Source organism: Hypoxylon fragiforme (genome assembly GCF_022984875.1).
Source record: "Hypoxylon fragiforme strain CBS 206.31 chromosome Unknown GGS25scaffold_5, whole genome shotgun sequence".
Classification (NCBI taxonomy): domain Eukaryota; kingdom Fungi; phylum Ascomycota; class Sordariomycetes; order Xylariales; family Hypoxylaceae; genus Hypoxylon; species Hypoxylon fragiforme.
This window is the reverse complement of record NW_026054760.1, coordinates 3,420,363-3,447,944: the sequence shown is the minus strand read 5'-3', so window position 1 is coordinate 3,447,944 and position 27,582 is coordinate 3,420,363. Positions and strand designations below refer to the sequence as shown.

Here is a 27,582-nt window from a genome sequence, read left to right as displayed (position 1 = left end):
ATACCTACCTAACCTAGGTATCATTCACCAAAAGACTCAAAGTCGATCACGATGGCGGACGTTGATTTAGCACCACTCCCCCCGGAATCCACTATACTTGCATAGTAAATAACTAGACCGCCCCCCACGTCAATAACTACTCGTTACTTACTATGTACTTATTAGGTAGGTACCTATGCATTCATAGACAAATGGCCGAACCAGTGGGGGGTTTCGATTCCACCGATTCTAGGGGCCTTGGCGGTAAGTAAGTAAGTAAGTTCCAATCTTCTGCTGTAACTACCTATACCTAGGTAACGTCCAGTTCATATATCTTGTATACCTACCTATCTTGCAACTAATAGTTAACTACCGTTTTTTTTTTTTTTCTGTTTTTATATTAGCTAGCTAGCTAGCTCCTGTTTCACGAGCGAGAGATCCTGGTACGCGACTCGCTTTCCTTCCTACATATATTGCACATCTAGTACGCGAATCACCTGCTGGTTGATTAGATTACAGGCGGGAGGGTGTGTCTGTATGTATGTGTGTGTGTATGTGTATTTGTATGTGTATGTGTATGTGTGTGAGGGGGTTTTCACGCCAATCAATGTACAATTAGGAACGGGGGGGGAAGCCGAGAAAGGGAAAGTTAATAGGTAAGTAAGTGAGTGAGCAGTGAGCAAGCAAAGGGGAGTTGAGCGAGTGGGTGAAGAAGAGGAAAAGGAAGGAAGAGGAGAGGAAGGGAATTTTAGGGAGGAAACCTTTAAAAAAAATGGTAGCAAAGGCAGACGGCAAGACGGCCCCGGCCATCTCGCTGGTGGCCGGCGGTATCGCGGGCGGCATCGAGGCCGCGTGCACGTACCCCTTCGAGTTCGCGAAGACCCGCGTCCAGCTGTACGGGCACGAGGGCGTCAGGAATCCGTTCTACGTCGTGGCGAAAGTCGCGAAGGAGGAAGGCGTGCGCGCGCTGTATAAGGGGTGCTCGACTATGATTGTGGTATGTTCTTGTTATTGTTTATCTCGTTATCATATCTTGTTTCTACTTCTTTTTTTTCATCTTGATCTTGATTTTTTTCTTCTTCTTCTTCTTCTTCTTCTCTGCTGGTATCCCGTTCTTTCTGGGAATAGTGAGTAGGATGGGAAGCTGAACCTCTCTCCTGACAGGCAGGCTAGCTCGCTATTCCCCCAACACCAACACCCCCTTTGATGCTCGAATGCCAACAGCCAGCAGCCTCGCGTCATCCTGCTTGATTCAGCAGCTCGCATGGGGGGGGTAATACGGGAAGTCCCTTCTCTTGCTTGCAGGGCGATCTGCTTGCCGTTTCCTGTCATGCATAGAGTTGGCTTCAGATCCTGCTCGAGTGAGCTTCTATTTCTAAGGGAGCACCCCATTCATGCTCATCCCTGAAACCGCATGCGCTATCAATTTACTTTCCGTCCTCCCCACGGTTACCACCCTTACATGCACAATGTAATGCAATGCAATGCAACCTATCAAGTTCATATATTCCTCGCTCTTCATTGGGTGTGTATACAGCACCTACCGATAGTGCTTGGGGTTGGGGGTACATGTACCTTTTCTATTGTGAAACCCGTTGTCTTAGTTCTAGCAGCACAATGACTCTCTGTCTCCTTGAGTACCTGCCTACCTACCTAACCCCCAAACCGTGTATACACACAACCTTCATACCCAGACTCCCAACCGCACTAACCCCACCCCCCAGGGCTCCATCGGCAAAGACGCCGTGCGCTTCGTCGTCTTCGACTACATCCGCTCCCTCTTCACGCCGGACCCCCACACCCAGCGCCTCGGCACCCTCCAATCCATCTTCTCCGGCATGCTAACCGGCATCGTGGCCTCCACCGCCGTCGTGACCCCCTCCGAGCGCCTCAAGACGGCCCTCATCGACGACGCGCGCACGGGCCGCCGCTTCCGCTCGCCCCTGCACTGCCTCGCCCTGCTGGCGCGCGAGCAGGGGCCGCGGCGCGCGCTGTACAGCGGGTACGTCGCCACGACCCTGAAGCAGATCGGCACGACGGGGTTCCGGCTGGGCTCGTACGCGGCGCTGAAGGACTGGGAGCGCGCCTCGGGGCTCGTGGCGGACGTCGACGGCGCGGCCGCCAGCTTCGGCAACGGCGCCCTGGCGGGCACGCTGACCACGCTCGCCACCCAGCCGTTCGACACCGTGAAGACGAAGGCGCAGCAGGCGCGCGCCGTCGGCACGCGGGAGTGCGTGCGCGCCATCCTGGCCGAGGACGGGGTCAGGGGGTTCTGGAGGGGCACGGTCATGCGGCTGGGGAGGACGGTGATGGCCGGGGGGATCCTGTTCATGGCGAATGAGCAGGCGGTTAAGGTGTTGAAGACGGTCTTTGCTTGAATACCTACCTACCTACCTAGGGATGTGTCACATGTTTTGTCTTGTGTATAGGTACCTACCTTGCCTGCGTTGTATATCAGTCATAGACTTGTTATATACCTAGATATGAGAGAGAGAAAGAGCTGGTGTTAGGTACGTTTACCAGAAGGAAATGTTAGAGCAAAATGAGGACTGCACATATTACGACAGGATGATATTAGTAGATACCTTAGAATGAACACAATAATGCAATATCCATATACTCTCTAGATTGTGATCGAAGTCTTCCGAAATGCAATGTTAATATATATATATATACCCTAGGTAATTCAAACCGTCATCACAACGTCCACGTCGTTATTTTCCATCAACCTCATATTCGTCAAGCTCGGCGCAAGGCTATCCATCTCCTGCAGGGTATACTCCACCAGGTAGCTCTCCTCTACGAGTTCTTCCATGCGTTTGTAATGCCTCTCGGTGTACACTTTAAGCGCATTCAGGACCTCCTTCAAGCTCTTCTGGCCCTGGGCGCCCTTGACGGATAGGTTGGACAGACGCGACGCGGGATAACTCTTGACTAGGGTCCACAAAATGCGCTGGGCCATTGTCGCCGTCCTGGCGTTGGTATTCCAGTCTCTTAACCGCAGGAGGAGCAAGAATAGTTGCTCGTCAGACAGGGCTCCCAAAGCCTCGTCGACGGCTTTGAGACCTGAGAAGCTTCCGGCATCCGGCGTTTTTGTATTGACCACTCGCTCAAAGAGGCTTTGAAGTTTCCTTGGATGGTTCAGCTGAAGCGCCATTACGATGGCTTCACGGTATGCCCCAACATATTCATAATTCTCGAGTTCTTGTTCCTGCTCGATGCGCTTAAGGGCTGCTTCGTTGGAGGCAATCTGCGTCTCGCTCGAGGTATCCTTCCAGAATGAAACAGTCGAGTCCCCGCTACCAGAGACAATCATATTCGTGTCGGGGTGGACAGCAAGTGCCCAAACTCGGTCCTCGTGATTATCCAGCGTGCACTCATTTTCTCCATTATTAATATCCCAAACCTTCACAAGACCGTCTCCGCCAGCGCTGGCACAGAGGATGGGCTTTTTACCACGCTCTTCGCTAGGTGGTATGTTAAGCCATACCACCTTGAGGACGCTGTTTGAATGCCCTTCGAACGTCCTCAAACATGTGTAATCTGTAAGATTCCATATTTTGACAGTTTTGTCACCACTTCCTGTGAGGACCACACCCTTTCCAGCTACGGAGCCTTGCTCACCCTGAAGTACCGGAGTGTTGTGGGGGGCGAAACTGACAGACCATACACCTCGTCGATGACCTCGAAGGATACCTTGGACTTCTCCTTCTTCTGTAGCCCAAATTTTCACCGTTTTATCTTGGGAGGCCGAGGCGAACAAACGTGACTGAGGGTTGATGTCGATAGCGTTGATATCCTTGTCGTGGGCCTTTCGAGTATAGACTGCTCTAAGAGTTGATTTTGGGGTTTGTTGTTGATCTCGGGGTATTTCCCATTTCTTGATGGTTTGATCAGAGGATCCCGTTATTAGGAATGGGGGTGGATTGTTGAGTGGATCCGCAAAAGCCCTGGAGCCTTCAACTGGTCCGGTCCTGGGTAACGCTACCGCCGTGACAGATTCGGCGTGGCCTGGGAAGGTAGCCCAGCATATGTAAGAGTTGTTAGCCGGATCTACTCGCCATAGCCTTGCTGTGTTATCTTTCGCGCCTGTAGCAACCCAATGTCCAGACCAGTCAACGTCAAGAGCTATGATGATGTCACTATGGCCTTTGAGAAGGGCGATATCTTGGCCAAAATATTCAGAAGACACTAGGGGTTTCGGGTCAGAGTTTGGCTGAGCCACGGAAACTATTCGGATATCTTCAGAATTGGTTGCTAAAGCCATCGCAGAATGGTCAGGGAGTAGATATCGCAAATCTATAATATCGTCGTGGGTTCCAGAGATGCGGCGAAAGGGCTCAGGAGGCGAGATTTGAGATGAGCTATGGGCCATGGAAGAAACATCGAAGAGAGACAGTGTATGATCCACTTGGATGCAGACTATGAAAGGCAGTTCCGGTTGATAGAGAGCTCCAACGAAGGCTTCGGTCTCGGGTTTTGGTGCTTGCTCTTTGGTGAGCTCGCGGCCACTATCTGTGACCCATAGGCGTAGGCATCCGTTCGAGCCAGCAGTATAAGTAAGCTGACCGTCCCCGATAAAGCCAACTGCCTCGATGAGTTCGAAACAAGGGATCACTTTGCGCACTTTCCAGGATTTAGTATCCCACCATCTGATCGTTTTGTCCCTACTGGCAGTCACCAGCGTATTTTGCGCTGGAGAATAATCCAAGCCTTGGACATCCGAGACATGAGAGTCAAGGTTCGCCACTACACTCCTCTTATGTAGATCCCATATTCGAACTTTTCCGTCTTGACTTCCTGAAGCAAGTCGAAATCTTGTTGTGGAAGGCGTTTCTTCTGCTACATCTTCAACTACGCCCCTCGACTTCCTCCTCGTCTTTTTGTCGTTTGCAATACCATTCTCCGGGACATTGGCGGAGCTCGCAGCAAGTTCGAAGAAATGGAGGGCGGACACTAAAACGCTAGGCCCGCGGAATGTATGCGTCACATAACCGCCATTGATATCCCAAACTTTGATGGACCCATCAGTCCCTCCAGTCGCGAGAAGTGTACTAGTTCGATCGACAGCGAGAACGACGACGGGGTTGCCGTGAGGCTTTAAAGATCGTACTAATTGTGGTTCTATCGAATCGGCCGTTTTCTTTAGGGAGTATATTCGCATAGACAGCGAGCGAGAACATATGATGAGGTGAGATCCAGAAGGTGTTACTGTTTAGACAATCAGCTTATGCATGCTTGAATCTTGAGAAGCTTTGATGCTCACAAGTTAGGGTGGATATTGATTCTCCATCCTATAAGCCAGCAGATATGTCAGTAAAGATGTTTGATAGTGTGTCTCGGTGTAAGAATGGCTAAGCACGAACTCCTTCAACTGTTGTAATGTGTTTCCCAGTCTTGATGTCGGTCAAGACAGCGTCTTCTCCAAGAGTGGTCGCGAGTATTCTTGCGCCATTCTCTAGTGCGGCACCACCACCAGTAAATATAGGCCGTATCACTTCAGTCGCTTCGAAGGTTGTCTTGAAGGGCGCTTTATTGGCCATCTTCGGGGATTTTGATAGGTTTAGATATAGATATAAGTAACATCAAAATCATTCAAATATCAGAAATGTTTTCGAAATTTTTATGAAGCGATAACGATAAAGAAATTGTAGATGCAAGTAATCTGTACCTACAGTAGCCGGTCCCACTTTTATACATGCTTATACGAAGTACCTACATAGGTACACCGTAGTTACTAGGTACTAGGTACCACTCTCAGCTTCCAACATTGAATTTTCACCAGCCAGCAAGCGCATTGCTGGATCCCGTCCATAGCTCTAGGACGCATACTACCCTAAAGTTAGTGCTACCTTAGGTACAGGTACATATTACCGGTAGGCACCTACCTAGTACATACCTCCAGCCTACATACGAAAGAGCCTCAAACTTTCAAAACTCAACCATGTTCAATGCCATGGACACTATGCATTTTCTCTTGTCATCTTATAAATGTTTCCATGTTCAAGAATAAATTGTCTCGTTCCCTAGGGATCATAGAGCTCTGCTATCAACCATTTCATATTTAGGTTGATATTTTACCGAACCCAGGTACACTACCGATGATAACGTGTCAAATGCACCTCTTCTTATAATGGGAAGACTCGGGCCTTTAACGTCCCTAGCTCTGGTAAGCCTTCAACTTCGAAGCATTGTTTTTCATATTCATTTAGCCCATGGTCTATATTCTCCATCACTTGAATACTTATAAACGTTGTTAGGGACGATCCCCCTACGATGACGTCGTGGAGGGGGAAGGTGAGGTAGACCCTCATGAGCCCGAGAAGCAGTACGATGAAACAGGACGTATTGTAAACCACCAGACTAAGGATATCATCAAGAATGTTATTCGGGCCCATAATGAGGTCATGGAAGTTATTGGAGTTGCCGAGCCTGAAAACGGTGGTATCAGCGCCGCCGACCTAGAAATAGCAAAGCAGTACCACGAGTACGAGAGCGACACAGGAATCATTTTGCACCAACTTGGCGCCTCGCTTGGTGTATTAAGCACCTGGGGTGTCCTCAACATACAACGACGCATCCTGGTGTATAAGAGACGTGCTGATGTGTCATTCTTGCGACTGTTGCAGAACGAGTGCGAACGCCATTCTCTTCTGCAATTATGTTTTGCTGGCTATCCATGCTACATGAGCATGTATAGTCTACGTTTAGTTTCTAGACAACTCAAGCTATTCATGAAAAGAGGGCATCCGTTGTAAGTTACCTTCTTGGCAACACTTCACTACTTCATTTTATCAAGAAATCAGGAAATCAGGATATTAGGACATCCAGGTTAGCTAACATATTCCAGAATCGACGGTGCTATAGAATACATCCGCTTCCATCTACACTTATTCCTCACCATGCAGCGTTTAGACATGATTCCCGCTTCCCAGTGGCTTCCCAGTCCTAGTTTCTTTATACCATTTTCTAGCTCATCGCCATTTCCAGCACCTCCCCCGCTTGAGTCACTGGATGTCTCCGGTATCTCTACCTGGATCGGGAAGATTGTGGTGAACCTAGCCCCTTACGCTACATTCTATGTATGTGGCCGCTTTTGGCAGTCAGTATGCACCCTCTTGAGGTCACGCATACGAGAGCACTTGCCACGGCCCTTTAGTCCGCCTGCGAACAACCGGGCATCAGTGCCTCCTAGTTCACCTCAACGGCAGGCTATTCCAGAGTCGCCGACTTTAGGGGCAGCCGATCAGGAGATTAGGCACCAGACTCCTGAAGCAGATGCTCCAACTTCATTGGCTTTGGACCAGCCCAGCGGAGAAACCATCCCAGTGGGATCGATTAGAAGACGAGGCACGTTTTCGAGCCGCGGCGGAGAAGACTATGCGACAGACGAAGAAGATGCCGAGATGGTCAACCCGACTCTAATAAGCTTTGATGTCGATACTAGCGAATCCACTGAACCGCCTACTGGCGTATGGTCTGCCGAACTGCGACCAAGCTTTTCAGGGGATGCCCGGCAACAACCAAGAGAGGCACCCCTTTATATCGTGAACCCTCTTACCAGTCTCCCAAGCACGTTTGCGGCGGACATACTCGCCGATTTCATGACGAATATATTGTTAATGCCCTTGGACTCCCATGCAATTCCCATTGCGGCAAGGGCTCTTGCCCGCAGAAGAGGCCTTCCATATGACGGCATGTGTGACGGGAGTTTTCTAGGAGGTCTTACTCCCCGGGGAGTCCTCAACATCATTTTATTAGACATGGCCAGACTCCTCATCTCCGGCGAGGTTTGGGCTCTCACTACTGTACTCTCGCGGTGGCTACATGTCACCGAGGATGAGTTTCGGGAGATTCGCAAGGAAGAAGAAGACATAATCGGATGCATTGTGCAGTAGGATGCACGCAGGTGGTCTAGAAGATTTCTACACGAGTCAAGGCCCTTGGCCTGGTAACAACTAGGTGTCCAGGTACCTATTATAGTGGGCTCGAGAATAACCCGGGGAAGCTTGCATTGCATTCGTAATATCTGTATTTTGTGCGGATGGCTAGTCAGATGTCACTGACGAGACTACCTACCTAATGATACCAGCGCTGTGGGAACCGGGGCATGAAGGAAGTTATGGATATGGGTTATTCAGATACAAATGCAGCAATCATGAAGTTTAACAAACGACTCCAAATGATAGCCTTTACCCAAGCGGGCTGCTACGGTAGCACTTCGTAGAGTGAACCATCACACCTGGAGCCCTCCTCAGAAAATAAAACCCTTTGATAACCATTGTACTTCGCTGTAGGATGAAACGTACCTATCGTGAAGCATTTTAGCCTTCTAGGAAGGACGATAAGCTCTTGAATGCAAATGCAAATCTTAGAGAGGTAGGCACTGGAGGGAGCAATTAATCCGATATGGGGCAGGTGTCCTTCGTCAATATTACCCGCCAAAAGATAAGCAAACAAACCACTTATTTTTTTTACTTATCTCCCGAGTCTATATAGTTGTTACAAGGCGCAGGTTTGGAGATGTTAACTAGGTAGTAGGAAGGTAGGTACCTAGTAGGTAGATAGGTAGGAATGAAGAATGCCAAATCGAGATCGAGGAAGGAATACAGGTCCGGAAATGCCCCCTTTTAATTTGTCCATTAGGCGGGCGGTTTCGAGCTTTCAAGGTTGGGCCCGGGGTCCCACCGATATCTATCAAACGGTGGTGTTTTGGGGCGGGAAGGGGGGGTTTTTTTTTTCGAAGAGAAAGATAATAATTAAAACTGCCTGACGCGTGTAAAGAAGAAGCTATCATTAGCTTGTGGTTTGGCAGATTGGCGGTTGTCGATCATATGGATCACCGTCTGAGTTGGAACCCGAAGTTGCCTTCCGGCTAAGTGTTCGCAATTTTGTCCTGGCACTGAGTATCTACCTAACCTAGGTAGTTTAACGAGAGGCGGCTCTGGGCCTATCGGCATTTTTCTCTCTTCGGTAGACACGGGCGGCTAGGATAGTTACCTAGTTGTATGGATAGGGTATACCAAAGATAAGTTTTGCGGATCTCGAGGATGAAGATAAGTTAGATAACTACCCGGCGCTGGCTGAGCTTCAGTTGGTGATCTTCCTGGCCCGGTTTTTAAAACATGGATGCAACGAATATATTGGACTTGTATCTCCCGGAAATGCTTCGGTATTCCGTATTCCCCCGTCACACACACCCCGAGCCCCGGGCTTGTATGGGAGAGCCGCAGACACTTGCCGGCGGTATAGTAGCCCGAATCGATGAGCGCATATCTACCTTCCTTCTAGTAAACGCCTACTTCAAAGTCTTCAATACCCCCCAGGGCGCAAGCTAGCGTAGCATAGAGCTGCAATTGATGGGGCGAAAAAGCTCACGATGATTTAGCCATACCTGACGATTGATTGGTCAGCAGATTTTGTCAGATGCTGCTTCGTCTTTTTATTTTTGCCGCCGCCCGTATAAGACGACCCTCGCACTTTCGAGCAAAAAAAGGCCCTCCGGTAATCGGATCGCCTAACTTTATACAGTACTCGTTTGACTTTATGCGCGGATATGAGGGCTCGGAAGCATACGAGTGCTGTTCTGATATGTAGGTATTTGTTTTTTTGCCAGCACTTGTACATACAGTATCTCAACTTTGAGCATCTAGATTATACTAATGTGGCGTGATCTCATGACGGTGTACCCCGAGCTGAGGGATGTGAGGCGGGATACCAATTCGAGATATCCGTCATTGACCAATGAGATGTGAAGAAGATATGCGTGGGAGGGTTTTAGGCTCAACTCTTGGACGTTTTCTTCTTCAGGTCGCCAACCAACAAATTTGAGATCGAAAACCATGCAAGCACGCAAGCGTACTGTACAAGTTTTTCGATGGTACCTATATATCTGCATATCTGGATATATCGGGGAAGGAGGGGAAATATGCTACGAATCTTGCGGGGCCCCAACTATTCCGGGGTTGGAAATGAAGAGGTGAGCCTGACTAGGACATTCTTGGGTTTAGTTTCGAAGTCGTTGCTTGTCACTGCGGAGTGATCTAACCTTAATGAAGCTAATTTAAGTCAACCCATGATCCCAAGTTTTTCTTATCCCTTGGAAAGATACACCAAAATAGGGCCAAGAAAAGAAAAAGAAAAAAAAGGGAGAAAAGGAAACATAATTCCTGAATATTCCGATACGAACTGATAGACGGGGCGGGAAGAAGGAAGGAAGGAATGCGCACTTACATATTCAAACATACCCCTTGATAGTTGATACCTACATAACATACATATGTAGTAGCCTTATGGAAACAGGTACAGTAGATCAGTAGATAATCGCTTCTCCCCGCATTCAACGACATCCATACATGCGGCTGGGTGTCGCTTAGCGATACCCAAACAGATATCACCGATGGTGCTAGTCGATTAACTAAACCAACAGCTTGTGAAAGATCGAACGCCAGCGTTCCACCCGGGCAGCGGGCAGACAGACAGGCATCATTATCACCATCATCCCATAGCATACCATATAAGTAAACCGTCCGTCCGGTCTGCTGCCTACTAGCTGACTGCCCAGCGTAGATCTAGAAGTACAAATGAGATGCTCCTGTGGCTCAAGTCCCACGGTCCAGGCCCCAAGCCTTCGAACTTGGCATCAGATAGCTGGGACAAAAGGATCTCGATCATTGCGTAATCGTGATTTCGTTCTTAATCTTCTTTTCTCTTCTTTCCCTTCCACGTATGAATGAGCCGGAGGCAAGCGATCGATGCGAAGGAGTCAAGAGAAAACTGCTGGCTTAGACATCCAATGGGTTTTCGAGAAATGCTACTTTGTTGTAAAACCTCACGAGATCATGTCGTCAGCATCGCTATCCCGAACCAGAGCGCCGATGAGTCTGGGAGCCAAGACGGTGACAGGGTGACAGGACGGTGGAGCAAAGGCGCCTTTGGTCCGATAGAATGATAGACAGGAAGCGGAGCGGCGAGGGGGGCTGAGTAAGGTTAAGAGGAGTGGAGTCAACATCATTTGAAGTCTGGAGTACCTAGTCCTATATTTCTAGGCTATTCTATACTTGAGGACAGGTACTTTTGGAAATGTATCAATATTGGCACAATTTGGCACAATTTGGCAGAGTCACTTGGTATGTGTTACCTAAATGTTGGGTATTTCCTTCCCTTTTGACAAGATTAATAAATCGTTTTGATCTGCATGAATTCATGTATGAAGCTGGAGAAGTTGCCTCACAGGGTTACGTAACTTGACACTAACCTTGAACCATTTTAGTTTGGGTTTCTTTTATTATTTCTCTGGGGAATATTTGACCCGTTTTCGCAGCTTAATTTTCTGCCGAGCCTTTTTATTGTTCAAAAATGTGGATTGGTTTTATTCATCGAGTTTAATCGAGTTTAATCGAGTTGTGGTTCAAATGTTCAATTCAATCAATCAAATTGAATCAATGGTAACTATCAATTCGTTCACGTTACATTTTAGGTACCCAGTTACCTAGATTAAGGTACTGAACCTTCCGGCCACCACACGGTATTCCTGCTGTGCTACCACGCCATAAACCCTGAAAGCAGATCGTGACCTTGAAAAAAATTTCATCCATTGATACGTCACATTCCTACCACCTTTTTTGACCCGTACATACATCATGTACATAAACAAATACACAAATACACACACATTGATGTTCTAGAAACGATTTCGATATGGATAGCACAGTACGGAGTATCTACTGTATGTACGTACACGCGTTTTCAATTTATAAAAAAGAATTCTTCGTCACCACATGTTCAATGCTTCGTCTCCGAACACGGTCGACTATTCAATTTCATCTGGGTAATCTCCCGCTATTGGAGCCGAACTTCGTTACAATTACATACCGAGTACAATAGTACAACTATACAAGCCCTAAAACATCCCTCCCCCCCATGCTTCTAAGCAGCCAAGCAGCTAAGTTGCTGATGGTAGCCCTCAGGATGCTATCGGCGTTTTTCTAATGACGAGGATCTCATAGGACGCAAGGCCCACTTGGCTCAGTATGTATTTGCACGCATGTGGCATCCCTGAATATGAACTAATTCATCTAATCCATTCTAGCATACTCTCTGGAGTCTGTACTATGCATAGCACTTAACTACCCAATGTATCCATGATTCCATGGATCATTGGATGTACATTAAAAATATCACTTGTACACCGTAACGGTGACAAGTCCAACACCGACGAACCCCCTGACTCCTTACATTGGCTGCATATTGTACGTCTAGGTTAGGTAAGTTCCAAGTTGTTATCTGTTATCCCGGTTATTACCGTCAAGCTTCAAAATGACAACTTGAACCATGACAATCCATCCATACACCCACACACTTTTTGCGTCTTGCATTCTATGTACGTAGGTATGTACGAAGTATGTACAGTATGTATGTATGTATTTTACATTCTGCATTCTGTGCTCTACATTCTGCACATCGCTGCATCCTGCAAACCTGTCGACTTGCATGTGCACATCCATGCGTTTCTTCTATGATGAGCCCGTTTTATATATCGGATATCTATGGACCAATATCAATAGGCCGGGCGAACGGCCGAGAGACCGTATCTGTTTCCTATGTCATACTTTCTTTTCTGGTAAACCATTGATGCCAGGGGCAACGCTTACCATCGCCCTTGGTTCCTATTCTTTTGTGTCATTGTCTACCTAAGGTACCTAATGTTTACGAGATATCAATATCCTTTCGGGCTGTCCGGAGATCACGTTCTTTCATGTTCCAACTTCTCGCAAGTGCTGAATGGAGCCCTTTTACTACATGTTGAAATGTAGGCCAATAGCAAAGCCAGGCTTCCTGATTATTTAGTCATTGCTTTCTGATCCACCGGTGTAAAGGGGCCAACATTTCTATGTACTCTGGACCTTGGTGGACATCACAATAGCGTACGCGGAAAGTATGTATCATTGTGTACACACGAGAAACTATACTAACCTACCGTACTCGTCTATCCCCCCTCCACTTAGCTGACTCGAGATCGTGGCTAGCTAAGCCTCCTTGAGACTAGGAAACTCGGCAACGTGATGCAATTATAATAACTGAAGTGAACCAGCGAATTGGTACTATGATAGTGAGTTTCAATCATTGGCTGCTCCGCATATTCAAGCCTGTACTACTCTGGCATATCCCTATGCAAACTTGGACGTGGAGCTTTCTACGATCCAAGGCCCTAGGAGGCCTAAGAGGCCAAGGCTGGGGTTGTACGGGAAAGAATCGGAAAGAGGCCTTGTCCCCAGGTTTCAAGCGGTAACAATGGCCGTAGTTGGCTACTGGGTGCGGACACATTGGGCTATGTGGGAATGTGGGAGGGAGATGGGTATTATTCCTCCGTCAAGTTAGGGCCTAACTACTTACGAAACTACGTAAGAGTACTTATTCGTCGAGGTCACAAGGATGACGAGGCTACGCTTTACCTGTTACTTTGAAAGTGTGGACATGTGAGAAGTCTTCTAAACGTTAGTCTCACGAAAGCGGTCCTTGTTAAAGCCAATGGAAGGAGACGCACGCGAGCACTTATTATGGGGACTACAAAGCTAGGTAGGTTTTCACAAGGATTCTATGCAGGTTCTTAGACCCCGAATTACGATTCTGAGCTCCATCGGGAATCTATGGACCGGCATCTTTTCCCAGAGAGGTACTATGGTATTCATTTATGACCGCCTAGTTAGCAAGAAGGGATTATACATAATACCCAATCCTCCCCCCACCATATCCACCTCCACAGTCCCGTCCCTGTCCACCCTTTCGTCCCTTTGTTGCCGTCAAAATTTCTCAAAACTTCTCATGCTGTCCATAACAGCTCAAGATCACGATTGCAAGTTGTTGCTCGGTGCGGAAGTCAGAGGCGGGAGAGAGATATCCCCTCCGTAGTCTCGTCGCCGCAAGCAGAGAGCCCACCAGGTCATAGCTACAAGCCAGCGTCAAAACTCGTGACTTACAAACATTCCCGAGAAATCTCCTTCGCGGCTCAACATAACCGGGTACTCATCCGAGACTACAATCTGAGACTACTTACGCAGGATACTTCTTGTCGTTCAGGAGAATCACTACTTCTTCACTACCTACTACCATTTTTTTGCCTTTTAACCTAAACTCAGAAGCTCAAAATCTTGCTCGAATTCGCTGTACAAGATGGCTACAGAAGAGATCCTCGTGGCCCGTTCACCCGAGGCACAGGCGGATGAACCGATGGACACCCCCATGGCTGATCATCCTTCTCCAAATTCGAGTTCGGAGGACAAAGGAAGTGCTCTCGATTCAAACTCGCAGTCTAAGAAGCGATCGGCCTCGACCTCGGAACCCAATGGCTCGACAAAGGTGACAAAGCGAAGGGCGGCGAGGGCCTGCATCAGTTGTAGAAGCCGAAAGGTAAGGTGCGACGTTGTTGAGGGAGCACCTTGTGGTAATTGCCGGTGGGATGGAGTTGAATGCATTGTGCAAGAAAGTCGTCGAAGAAGGTGAGTACCTAATTTTTGAATTTTGAATTTTGGATTTTGAATTTTCTACCTCATGACATTCCACCCCTTACATTTTGATGCAATTGATATTTTTGATAATCATATGAAAATGAAAATAAAAATAAAAATAACAATCAAAATATCATGATCCCAATTCCAATTGCGTCATCTTCCAAGATTTTCCTTCAATTTATCTCCAAATCTCCAAACCCTCCAAACCATCCAACACGTTTTCTTTCTTACATAGCCCTCCAAATCTTATCCCACGTTTATCTTTATTTTTGTTTCCCCCCCTTTTTTTGATTGCGGCGACGCTTACATCCCTGTCCATTTAGAAAGAACCTCTTCCATTCGAATTCATCAACCGTCTCCCATAACAGCGCCGCCCCACAGGCTGCCGAGGCACAGTTGAGAGCGAAGCCCGCGAATCCTATTGCCATCGCTTCTGCTGCACCATCATTGCGGCGCGCTAGCGAGGTATCTCAACCTTCGCCTGTTGCCAATGATGTAACTGGTTCAGGGTCTGTCTTGGATGGAGGCGTGGATAGTCACGTTCCTCACATGCTATGTAAGTTGATGACGATTAACTTGATTAACTTGCTTAAGTTGCTTAACCCATGAACCCCACGATTTTCACATGTCAAAAAACATAATGTACTGTGGATTATGTCAACTCTTTAGCGAATTGTCGATCCTTTATCCTTGTGGAACATACTTAGTATCTTTCAGGTGACCTTGAGGGCTTACATGTGCTTTAGATCAACGATCAGGCTTACGCCCTGACCCGGTTCTGCTCTCTACCCTTCAAGCTGGTAACAATGGGTCGAGGTATCCAAGTATATGGCCTAATCCAAACACGTGCCAAAACTCGAGTTCGGCTTCCGTCGGAGGGGCTTTGAGGACTGCACAATTCCTCAACTCCCTGGAGGAGCCGGATGCCTCCTCACAATTGCCTGCCTTCATCCGGCCGCTTCCCGCTAAGATTGCACCCGAAGATGTCGCCTATCTTCATACCAAAGGAGCCCTCTCGCTGCCTAGTCTTAGCCTCCAGAATGCCCTACTCGTCGCCTACGTCGAGTATGTGCACCCTTACATGCCTCTCATAGAACTGCATGATTTCTTGGGCATGATCAATTCCCGAGATGGGTTGTACGGGCAGACGAGCCTGTTTCTCTACCAGTCCGTCATGTTTGCCGCGACTGCCTTCATTGATGTGAGGCACCTGAAAGAGGCAGGCTACGTCAGCAGAAAAGCTGCTCGGAGAGACTTTTTCTACAAGGCCAGGGTAAGATTATCAAAATCTACTGTTCGTGAAACTGTGTGCGAGTGAATATTAATAAATGTAGCTCTTATACGATTTCGATTACGAAAGCGACCGCCTCATCCTTGTGCAGGGGCTGCTGTTAATGACGTATTGGTATGAGACGCCGGATGACCAGAAGGATACATGGCATTGGATGGGAGTTGCGATATCGTTGGCCCACACGATCGGATTACATCGAAACCCAGCCAACACCAACATGTCGTCGCGGAAACAGAAGTTGTGGAAGAGGATTTGGTGGTCTTGTTTCATGCGGGATCGCTTAATCGCCCTGGGCATGCGGCGGCCCACCCGGATAAAGGATGAGGACTTCGATGTCCCGATGTTGGACGAACACGACTTCGAGATCGAACCACTCGCAGACGAAATTCAAATTATCGGCCCGGAGTGTACCCTAATGCGCGATGTCCTAATGCAGCAAGAGCTCGCCCTGATGTGCATCGCCAAAGCAAAGCTCTGCCTTTGCATTAGCCGTATGCTGAAAGCTCAGTATTCGGTTCTGATCAGGGACAAATCGAGAGCTGAGAACACCACGAACAGTACGATGATGTTATTCCCCAACAAGCAGCTGGATAATGTGGAAAGTGTCAACTCGTGTGACTTGGAGCTTATGTCGTGGATACGGTCTCTGCCTGCCTGCTGTCAGTATAGGCCATTATCAACATTGGACATCAAGAATGGCCGTGCGACGGTTGCCGTGCAGCGCAATCTACTTCACATGGTGTATTACACCACGATATCCGCTCTCCATCGACCCCAATTTCTCCCATCTTCGCCGACCCATGCACCGCAAACGTCGGTTCAAGCTCAAGAGATGTCGAGAGCAAGGGTTCGGGACGCGGCAGCGCAAATCACTCGCATGGTTGTTGAGTTGCATGGCCTGCGCCTCGAAAAATATCTACCCACAACTGGCGTTACTGTGGTCCTCCCCGCCATGATCATCCATCTCTTGGAAATGAAGAACCCACTACCACAGCCCCGCGAGATTGCCATACGCGGCTTCAAGCAATGTATGAAGGTTATGGAAAAGTTGCGTGATATCTACGCGGCCGCCGACTACGCGGTCGCATTCTTAGATGCAGCGTTACGAAAAGCGGCTATCGATCTACAGATCGTGCAGAGTCAGGGGTATAACAGCGGCGTGAACAACATCAAAATAGGACTCTCGCAATTCGCTACCACCACGCCGGTTAATCACATCGCAACGCCGCCGCCAGAGAACGCGCCATATGCCACGACGCAAGAAGCGGCCCTGTTTCCAAAGCAGACGACGCAACAATTTGTGCCGCCGGTTGATCTAATGGCGTCCACTGCTCACTCACCCCCGCACACTGAGAAGGACGTGCTCACGCCGAGTGCAAGCGGATCATCAGATGGACATGCGGCTCCGTTAGATCTAGAGATGGACTTCGATACACTGGATAGCCATGACGAATTTGACTGGAATGCGCTTACGGGTACAAACATCGACTTCGACCAGTGGCTGCAGTTTCCCAGCGAGAGCAAAGGGGCCGGGACAAATGGTGGAGCAGGTACCGGCGTGGTTTCAATGAGCGATGTCGACGGGTCGGCCAATTTTAATGTAGGGTTGCTCGAGACCTCCGGTCAGGGCGTCATCTCCTGAAGTTTATGACTGATGAACGAAACGAAACGAAACGAAACGAGGCTGGTTTCCGAAGCTTTGGTTACGCTAGTTGAGTAGAAGAAGCGTACACAAATAACATCCGGTTTCAAGGGAGTTGGGCGGGATCTTTGTGTTTCCTGATCTTCATACTGTAGATATGGGCGTGCACGGGGTTATCTCGCGGATCAGGCGTTAGGTGCATAGGCTCCAAAAAAGGGTTTGGCTTTACCTATGTACATATTTACTGAATAGGCTATTTGTGGGTATGAATGGGTTTTTGTTTATTCTTCTTTTATTATCATCTTTTATTACCATTTCTGTTCTCTATACCCTATGTTGAGTATCGAATAGGGAGGCAAGAGGATATACATTTACAATAGATTTTATAGTTTCAAGACTGAGTACCTACATACCTAGCTGCTCAGGTACATAACATAAATAAACTACTACTACATATATACTTACGAAATACCTAACTAGTCGGTATAATGATGGTTGTGTTATGCATCGTATATCTGTACTATGTCGTATATGTGTATGGTAGGTAGAAGACACATGTCTCGGACTCGAGGATATTAATTTTCTATAGCATCCCGACCCGCCACCTGAATATTTGATGCAGACATCAAAATGGAGACGGGACCTCGTAAATATGTAGGGGTACTTGGATACAAGCTTACCAACGGGACGCTCATTAATTTTGATTAGTCGGCCTTGACAGGTGGATGGGGACCTGATGGATATCCGTGCAACTGGGGATGGGTGGCGCGTGCTAAATAAGACCTTGTCGCGGAAGAGAGGCTCTCTCTCTTGAGTCTCTTCTCTCATCTTAAAATTTGGGTTGGTGCGGGCTGCACATCATTCTCCTCTGTTTTTCCTCTGTCTGATGTCTGTCTCGTTCTTTTGTTTCTCTCTCTCTCTCTCTCTCTCTCTCTGTCTCTGTTTTCTCCATGAGTCCATGCAAAGCACAAGCACCACTCTCTACATAGTTACATGTAGCTAAGCCACAAAAATCAATACGTGGTGCGTGTGGTGTTTAATACATGGCACCACTAAAGACTGCAAAGACAACCGGGCTTGCCATGTGTCTTGCTGTGTGACTCTTAAATTGTATATCGTGTGTGGTGCATCCTACATCCTACATCATATGTAAAGTGGTTTGTTTGTTGTTAGATGGATGACAAGGGAACTACTGGGTTACAGTAAATATACCCTAGAATCCTAGATGCCCTAGATGCTTTAATCCAGTCTAGTAGTTAATAGATCATCAATCATCATCGTTGAACAGCGGCAATAAGGTTGCAGGCAACTAGGTACAAGGTAGTTCATACCTACCAGGTACATACATACATAGGTGCTTATGTGTGTTTTACATGCATAAATGTGTAATACGACGTAACTAACCTTAAAACTATTTTATACAACAAACACATGGCAGGAATGGCAGAACTGGCAGAACACTTGAAGTTCAGAAAGCGCGTGCAGGGTATAATGAGCCAATTATAAATCGAGTTGGTTTTGGTTTAATGAGTTTCATTGTGAAGTAGTGGCGCTAATACGTAGTACTATGAGAGTGGTTTGGCACTATGTGGTTGCCCGGGGCGGTTCACGGAAGCTCGTTTTATTGCTTACCAAGGTTTGCTGCTACTCTTAGCTGTGGAGGCCTTTGCTACCCGTAAGCCATAGGGAACTAGATTCCCCCCCCATTGGTACATATCTGGGTATCCATCATCATCCCCGGGGGCCATATCGCGTTGTAATTGATCCAGATTGGCAGATGTCTGTAGTATGCTTGTCGTATGTACCTGTAACTAGTACTATCAAATGTACCTAGAGTATCCGTGGAACGTGAGAAACACTGGAACAAATCACTCCTTCGTTTTCAACTTCTTTTTTCATTACATTACATTTACATTACATACTTCTCATACTATACTAGGGAAATTCCCTTTCATTCGTTTCTCTCTTTTTTCTTTCTCTTTTTTTTTATTCATTGGCGCAAGGCTTTATGTAATTATCACATTGAGCTGCACTTTTTTAACATTTTTTTTCTCAATTGTTTTCTTCATTTTTACTGGTAGGGAATATACATCACATACATGCATTACCTCCGTAAATGACGCCGCTCCTTTAAGAATAAAAGAATCATAGCCGTAGCAGCCCGAACACTCAGCGCAATACACGTCGCAATACCCACTTCGTAACCACACGTCACCAACCACAAGGCGGTGATCAACACCTTACAGCACCTAACCCGCCTTATTACGCCTTATACTATTTGCCTTGGATCTTCCTGCAGGTAACCGAAGAATCTGAGACCCTTTCTTTCAACTACCACCGACTTTTCTAGATTCGCGACGACCGGCCTAGATAATCGCCCCTTCTTTGTGCCGCGCGACAGGAATTCGTAGGAAGGCGACAGACGTTGTTAACGTGTGAAGAAAAAAAAAAAAACAAAAAATCAATTTTGGGGGAGTAAGAAGGGACATGAAAGTTTGCTCACGATAAACTCCTAAACTCTTGACCATCATCGCTTCCCGTCATGGAGGACCGAATCTAAAAGAAAATTATCAACACCCGTTTTTATCTTACCTTTTACCGATTCCGTGTCGACAGGTCATATTTGAACCAAGGCGGATATGAGATGATCATTCGGACAACCGCATCTCACACACGATCCCGAATACTAACCAACAGCAAACAACCATGGCCGAAAAGCGCGTTTCTACGCCTAGCGGCTCGCGAAGCATCTTCCGACGATCGCTTCGCTCATCTTCGCAATCACCAACACGTCATCAGCACCGCATAGGCGATGACCTCCTCTCCCAACTTTCCCCCACTACCGCCGTCGACTCCCTTCAATCGCCCATTGGAGCTTTAAAAACATGTATGGACCAAGTCTCGGCCTCCGAGCAGGCCTTTGCTATGAGAACCGCGATTGCTTCCAAAAAGATACGCGACTGGCTCGATGAGGTCACCGCTTGGTATTGGCCTGACCACAGCAGCTCGGCTGGTTTCGAGATGCCTCCTGCTAAGAGAAGGAAGGTCTCTGAGCCTGAGACACCAAGCCACGATCGCAAGGGCAAACTTACAGAATCTGACTCGTCCCCTGATACAAACCATTTCGGCAGTCTCTCCACCGCCGATGTCGAGCGCTACGAGATGCGAGTCGGCCAGATACAACAGGATTTGGATGGCCTCGATCTGGAAGAGATCAAGAGCCAGGTCTTGCACAATCATATCTTGCCATTGTCGCGACCTGGCACCCCCTTTTCCGATGCGGGCTGCTCCACAACTTCTGCATCCATGTTTTCCAGGATGGAAGACTTGACGGCAGTCGTTACCGCTATTACCGTGCAAGCCTTGCCTAATCTGTCTAAATTATCGAGGTTACTACATACATGGAGTGTGCGACTGCTTGTCCTAAAGAAAGTTCCATCCTTACTTACGATGATAACGGATGCCGAAGTAGCCTTGCGTTCTGGTTGGAGGGCAATCGACGCGGATAGGCCTAACCCCTTCGAGCCGAAAAAGCTCGCGAACAAGTCGTGCAATCTTTCCAGGAAGGATTTTGAGGTCATGAAGCAGGTCATACAACAAAAGGTAGCTCAACCGGGGCGAGCGCTTGATGCTATGCTCGACTCTCTAGAAGGGTCTGTAGATACTCTACCAGATGAGTGGCTAGACCGCATGGAAGAAATTGAGCGAGACTACGCCGCGTGGGAAGCCAATGCCGAACGAAAAGTTCGGCCGGGCGAGAGGACTGGCTTACTCGAAGCTTCTGCTAGGCGCGCATCCAGTGTGCAACCGGAAACGCCCCGACCGAAGATTCAGATCCAGGGCCCGAGCCCATCGAAGGATCTACCGGAGTCATCTAACATTGACCAGTTTGCGTCACCTCCCGTGCCGACCAACGATTCCCCGGATTTCCACCCCGCTAGAGGTCCAGCCATAACCAGACCTGAGCTTTTGAAGAAAGCACTTAGCACACCCTCTCCACGGGCCCCGGTGCAAGTCTTTCCCAACGAACCGAGAGCGAGACCAAAACCAACCTCCCAGGTATCTAACCCGATCACCCATACACAACGTTTACGCCAGATGGGCTCGAGGAGCTCGCTTAAGGACCTAAGCTTCAACTATGACGGTTCATACGACAAAAGACCTTCGACGGCCGCAGGAAAGGCTGTTGGATTCAGGCCTGAGTCCCCACATTTGCGTCTACCCAAAAAATCCCGTAGCCAGCCTTATCTGGGTACCATGAACAAACGAGCAGCCGAGGCTGGCCGAACTAACGCGGTACTGCACGAAGTTAATCAAAACGTCATTCGTAAAACTCCCCAGGAACCGAAGAAACCCAATACAATTCGGAGAGATTCGGTCATAGATGATGATGAGGATGATGAATTCTCAGTTCTGGAACCCTCTGCTTTGGAGTCTGTGGATGAAGAAGGGGATGGCCTCGATTTGCCCCCCGCCCGATTCGTACAACACAGAGGCAGCAGGGAATCCATCGCATCTACCGTTATCCACGGTTCTCCTGGCGATTTTCTCGATAACTCCGATAACGCACCTTTCCGAGATGGCTCCATGGAGCCAGACCTACCGCGTTTGCCCGATCCCGACGAGCCGTTCTCCAGCGACGCACTCAGCCCACCCAGCTCTCCACCCCTACGATACAAGACCCGCTCGACATCAGTCACTTTTAAGGATGCTCCCGAGATCAATATGCTACCTGAAGCAGGTAGCACACCACCGCGAAGCCCTATCGAATCTTCGGCTCTCTTCGATGACGACACATACGAATACGAGAGCCAGCTCGGTAGTCCGGGCCGCATGAGCACGGCGAGCAACTTAAGCGAAGACGAGCACCTACAACAACAAATTAGCGAGCTTCTGGAATCTATCCCTGCGAGAATTCGGCTTAAGAGGACGCCTGGGATTAACTTGAACCCGCCGGACTTTCAGCTTCCTACGCGGGGGAAGGCCAAACCATCGGACACTACGCGTCGCAGTCAGTCTAGTCTGTCTTCGCGGGGTGGAACCCCATCCTTTTCTCGCAGTGGAACTCCATCATTCATGTTGGCACCAGCGAGGGATCCTCGTTCCAAGTCGAAGGGTAGCGCAGGGATCCGGGTCTACAATCTGACTCGATCTACGGGCGAAGCTCCTCTTAGACTACTCGTTCGTTGTGTCGGAGAGCAAGGAGAGAGAGTTATGGTCCGAATTGGTGGTGGATGGGCTGACCTGGGAGAATATCTCCGAGAGTATGCATCGCATCACAGTTCACGATCTAAGGGTGAAGGGAAGGTGGATATTAAAGATTTACCAACATCTGCTTTACCTAATTTAGGATCAGCTCCATCCAGCCGACCTAGTTCTGCTCTTGAAGCACCAGTTTCACCTCTTACCGTCCGGAAAACTAGAAGGAGTCAGGGCGAAGAAGGGGCAACGAGATTTCCACCAAGAACACCATTTTCTAATGCCAGACCAGAGTCGGACACACCGTCTCCAGAGGCACCGGGCCGGTCACGTGCGTCGTCGCGTCTGGATTGGGACGAGGAGGACAGCTCGCTGGGGCTAGCCGGGCCCAAGGGCAAGAAGGTGGACATGAGTGACGAGAGCCGAGCCTGGGTTGAGAGTGTTAAGGAGAAAGTTCGTATAGCTAGCGGCGATCGACCTGCTCCACCAGAGCAACGACTTGACACGAAATTTGGCGAAATGGGTAGAGTTGGAGGTACGAAACGGCTGTTCAGGAAGAACTAGGGGTATCTGTACGGTCCGTAACGAACTTTTGATTTTTGTTCAAAAGGGGGATTTCGCGTCTAGGCAGGCAAGGCAAAAAAAGCCATGGCACGGCAAGGCAAGGCAGGCATGCAGGCAGGCAGGAGAGAAGGAGTATTTAGGTTGATTGAATTGTCTGCCGGAGAAGGAAATGGAGGGGGAGGGTTGGAAGGTCAGAAAGGGAATGAAGTCATTTTGCAACAAATGATGAAGGGACCGCGGACTATCAAAAAAACACTGGAGGTTTTCGGTTTTGTAAACATTCCCGGGGCCGGTGTTAAAGATGGATGGTGTCTTTTTTATTACCTTTACCTTTTTTACCTACCTACCTACTCTTATTCCATGCCAGGAGTTGAGACACCTACATTTCATCCCTCCTCCTGTGCGGATGGCGCAACGACTTACAACTCTCTTTCGTTTACACCCAACCCACCAACGACGCACCATATCCCCCTCTATATCTCTATACTCTTTTTTTATTCGATGTCACTATTTGCTGTAAAAGCATTGAGGAGCATGTTTAGCCTACCTACTTTACCTATGCATCATGGAATATTGCTAGTCTAGTCTAGTCTAGTCTTACTACCAATACCCCCAAAACCACTTTTATTAGTTTTATCTTGTTATTTGTTTTTTTTACTGTTGTTTTTTGTCACTTGCATCTTCGTCTTGGGCTGGCTGATGTGGCGCCACTTTGTTTGTTTTGGTTGAAACCATCGGTGGGAAGAGGGATGGAAAACCTTTGGAAGATAGGGGGAAGATGGAGCAGGGATGAAGGAAGAAGGAACGAAGGCGTAGGTTGAAACCTCCCTGGATTTGGTGTTGGTGTCGGTCATGCTGATGCTGATGCTGGTGCTGAATGTGGTGCTGAATGTGGATGTGGTGTGGTGAAGATGGAGGCGAAGGGTGAAGGGTGGTGATGGTGGATTACTAGCTTTGAATGAATGAGAAACAGAAACAGAAGTTATCTAAACTACCTATGGTATTGGAAGGTGAATGTGAAGTGAATGTGAATGCTTTGGTGTGAGGTGATAATGAGGATTGTTGGTCGTGATTTGTGTGGATGTGTATGATGTGTACTTGTATTTGTGTCTGTGTGTGTACGTGAGAGAGAGAGACAGAGAGAGATAAGGGGGGTTATTTGAGATGAATTGTTTCACTCTGCTCCCTTGACCATCTAAAGTCGAGGGATACTATGGTGATACTATGGTAGGTACTTGGATGTATATAGGGTCTCTCTTTTTGGAATCTAGGGTCATGTAAGTAGATATTTGGAAATCAAAGCAATATTGAAGAGCACCCATACCATAGCGGGCATCCCCTTCTCGCGAGAATCATTCTAAACTTCACCCGGCGAGTTCATGCAACGCAATGATACAATGATAGAAATTATTCTCAATCTTGTAATTGTTTCTGATTTCCATCATTGGGAAGTATGGGTTTATTTTTTCGGTGAACATATTCATTTCCTACACAACTAGAATTATTGTTGGCTATAGTTATGTAGGTAGGTATGGTACGGTGTCTCGGGTCGGAGTGGTTGCTACCTGGGTACTGAAGTATGTAGGTATGTGAAATAAAGTCTATGGCAGATTAGGTATTGATACGCATCTATAGATACAATAGCCTATCATAACTTGAGGGCAGATTCGGTGAATGAAGAGTTTCGAGGTTGATTCTTTCTCTATGTACGTAGGTAGTCATATGTACATCAAGCGAGGTACATAACCACATTGAAACGATCAACCAACATACATATTGGAAGGCGACACTTCAAGGTGACATTGATCTTCTTGCCTTTTCCCCAGACCAGTCAGTGCTGTTCTCGGACTCCCTCTCTCTCTCTCTCTCTCGGCCCTCCCAACATCCAACATACCTACTGAAAAAGTGGATGACAGCGCCCTTGATAATAGCCTCGTGTGGGACGTACATACATGCGTCGCTGCTACACATGTAGGGCAGGCAAGGCAACATTTGAAGTTTCTTGTGTGTGTGTGTGTGTCAGAGGTAGGTACGTGTTGCAGCATACCACCTGTAGCGGACCGTGCCGTTTGCCACTTGCGCGCCCGGGTTGGGATGCCGTCCTACGATGACTTACTTGTCACCCCCCCCTTCGCCCGCCCGGCCTCAATGGTCGAAAGTGTGGCTTTGGATAACTACTCTGACCGGGGCTCCGCGCCTGGGTTGCTCTGTCGATGTCTGTTATAGGTACTCTTTCTCTCACCCCCTCCCCCCCTTCCCCCTCCCAAGGTAGCTAGCTACCTACCTGTGTTGGTAATATTTTCGGTAGGTAGGGTTCGATAACAGTCGTCTTATCATCCTGTAGTCACTGCAACTGAATGACCGATCCACTGGCTTCTCTAGCGGCGAATGATCGTTGCCACGTCTTTTCTTGGCCCGACCGGCCACGTGCAGCTTGCAGCCAGCCCCCTTTACTGCCCTATTACGTTTTATCGGGATCGGGCGTACGCATATTTCAACAACAATGGCAATTGCCTTACATGTGTGTATGTGTGTATGTAGGCAGACAGGTGGAGAAGCTGTCTTGTTGGGGGGAAAGTGACTCTTCTCTCTCTCTGTACATACCTATGTGTGCTCTTCATTCTTACATAGGTAAGGGGCTTCTTTCACATAACCTGGGACGTAGATCTATGTGGTTTGCTACATGTATGGATCGCTCGAGACGGGGGACGCTGGATCCCGTGGATGGCGGGATCACAGTCTCTTGAGTAACCACGCTTTTTTTTTTCATATCCACCAATGTATAGATAGGTTGGAGCGGCCCTGGGCAAAATACAAATCACTGGCTGGTTCCGTTGCGGTGAGAGCTAGCTAGACTGGGAAGTGTTAAGCTTTCTTTTTTTTCTTACGGCCGGTTTCGTTCTCTCGATACTATGTAAGCTCCGACTGTAGTGTGGTGCTGTGATGTGATGTGCTGTGCTGTGCTGTGGTGGTGATGGAGGAGGAGGAACTTGAAACTATAGGGTACGGATGGGTTGGGCCGAATGTGCGCCGCTGTCGTCAAGCTTCGCTCTAAGGTTAGATTCTTATCTGGTATTACTACTAGGCAGGCAGATATGTATGTACCTAGGTAGGTAGGTAGGTAGGTAGGTAGGTAGGTAGCTTGGTCTGTTTCTCAGAAAGCTGTAGAGAAACTCGGCAGCACTGTCTAGACACCCGTTGCCTGCAACGGTACGGGCCGTTGTATAGCTAGATTCTTTTCCGGTGAACACGACATTATACCTTACCAACCTACCTGCCTACCTACCTACTCCAACATACCTAGGTAGGTACCTATATACTTACATATGTCTTCTTGCAAGAAAGCATCTAGGCATGTAGAAAAAGACGAAGAAACACAGCAGCAGCTTAGGGAGCTATCCCTCCCCTCCCCTCTCTCCGCCCAAGCAATATCGCGGAATACAAACCGTATCCAATAGGGACTTTCCCGCCCGATCTAACATACGTACTTAGGGCATGTATGTATCTGTATCCCAAGGCTTGTTAGCGAGTTATTGGCGAAAGAACGGTCTCGCCCTTTCGGTCTTGAAAACGCTCATCGCAGCCAACGGCGCGCCCTGTGAACCTGGAGTGAATAAAGGGGCACATCCATGTTTGCCACCGCAAGGCTCTGCGCAGGTGTTTCTACATCGCCCGCGTGCCTGCTTCTCTGCAACGTGAACGGTTCGGTCCTCGTCGTACAGTACAGCGACAGGTTGGGAGGGGGGGCGGGGGTCTCTTACTCGTACTTTCGATCAGACGACTCTGCAAAAGCTGCAAAGTGCTGGCTAGTTTGCGTTTCTGGGCCTTGGTGGTTTGCAGAATATGTAGAATAAGCTGCGTTAGGTTATTGCGCTTGCAATGTGAGCTCTCACTTCCCGTATAGTATAGGTAATATCCGCTTACTGCCTAAGGCGAACCAAGAGAAAAATGCATTCGATGGTTGAAGGGTTTCTCTAGGTATCGCCTTACGGCTGGGCTGGGTACATGGGTCTTCGCGATACGAGTTTCAATGGGCTCACAGCATTATCTCAGCGAGTTTTTTTTTCCCCCATCATGCTACCTATGCTGCCTTCGCATCGCCTTCTGCCAGGTGAGACGAGGAATAGAATAACCAAGAGTTGTGCTGCCCCCCGGTGGTAGGGGTTCTTCTTTTTGGGTTATCGATGTAGCCGCATTGACGATCTCGAGATTCTAGAATTGAACAGGTAAGAAGCTGATTGGATTGCCTCCGTGAGTAGATGGATGCCAGACAGGCAGATACGAAAAATGCGTATCGAGAATGAGTTCATTCATTTTTTTTTCTTTTTGCATCACGTTGAGGGCGTTGAATTGATCCTCAGGGGGGGGGGCGACGACAATTCGCCGTCAGGGTCTGG

At 48.1% G+C, this 27,582-nt stretch overlaps 5 protein-coding genes across 5 annotated transcripts; 4 read left to right on the top strand and 1 right to left on the bottom strand.

Moving 5' to 3' along the window:
• The first annotated feature begins 601 nt into the window (after nt 1–601).
• On the top strand, nt 602–2,593 carry GGS25DRAFT_492569 (mitochondrial carrier). The gene is made up of 2 exons (XM_049261199.1): nt 602–976; nt 1,704–2,593. Exons 1-2 carry the CDS (start codon nt 752–754, stop codon nt 2,355–2,357), a joined length of 879 nt encoding a protein of 292 aa, XP_049117158.1. The 5' UTR covers nt 602–751; the 3' UTR covers nt 2,358–2,593.
• GGS25DRAFT_492567 (U3 small nucleolar RNA-associated protein) lies at nt 2,573–5,610 on the bottom strand. The gene is made up of 3 exons (XM_049261198.1): nt 5,346–5,610; nt 5,246–5,273; nt 2,573–5,190 (listed from the first exon to the last, which is right to left on the bottom strand). Exons 1-3 carry the CDS (start codon nt 5,520–5,522, stop codon nt 2,666–2,668), a joined length of 2,730 nt encoding a protein of 909 aa, XP_049117157.1. The 5' UTR covers nt 5,523–5,610; the 3' UTR covers nt 2,573–2,665.
• Nucleotides 5,611–5,974: 364 nt separating this feature from the next.
• On the top strand, nt 5,975–8,193 carry GGS25DRAFT_299961 (uncharacterized protein). The gene is made up of 3 exons (XM_049257644.1): nt 5,975–6,148; nt 6,240–6,733; nt 6,830–8,193. Exons 1-3 carry the CDS (start codon nt 6,113–6,115, stop codon nt 7,875–7,877), a joined length of 1,578 nt encoding a protein of 525 aa, XP_049117156.1. The 5' UTR covers nt 5,975–6,112; the 3' UTR covers nt 7,878–8,193.
• Nucleotides 8,194–14,151: 5,958 nt separating this feature from the next.
• Nucleotides 14,152–17,422, top strand: GGS25DRAFT_522192 (transcription factor CTF1; the record flags this gene model as incomplete). The annotated part of the gene is made up of 4 exons (XM_049264180.1): nt 14,152–14,477; nt 14,813–15,045; nt 15,236–15,762; nt 15,824–17,422. 4 exons carry the CDS (start codon nt 14,152–14,154, stop codon nt 17,420–17,422), a joined length of 2,685 nt encoding a protein of 894 aa, XP_049117155.1.
• Nucleotides 17,423–19,850: 2,428 nt separating this feature from the next.
• On the top strand, nt 19,851–23,335 carry GGS25DRAFT_299936 (uncharacterized protein). Its single transcript, XM_049257643.1, has one exon. The coding sequence runs from the start codon at nt 20,129–20,131 to the stop codon at nt 23,183–23,185; it is 3,057 nt and encodes a 1,018-aa protein (XP_049117154.1). The 5' UTR covers nt 19,851–20,128; the 3' UTR covers nt 23,186–23,335.
• Nucleotides 23,336–27,582: the final 4,247 nt, after the last annotated feature.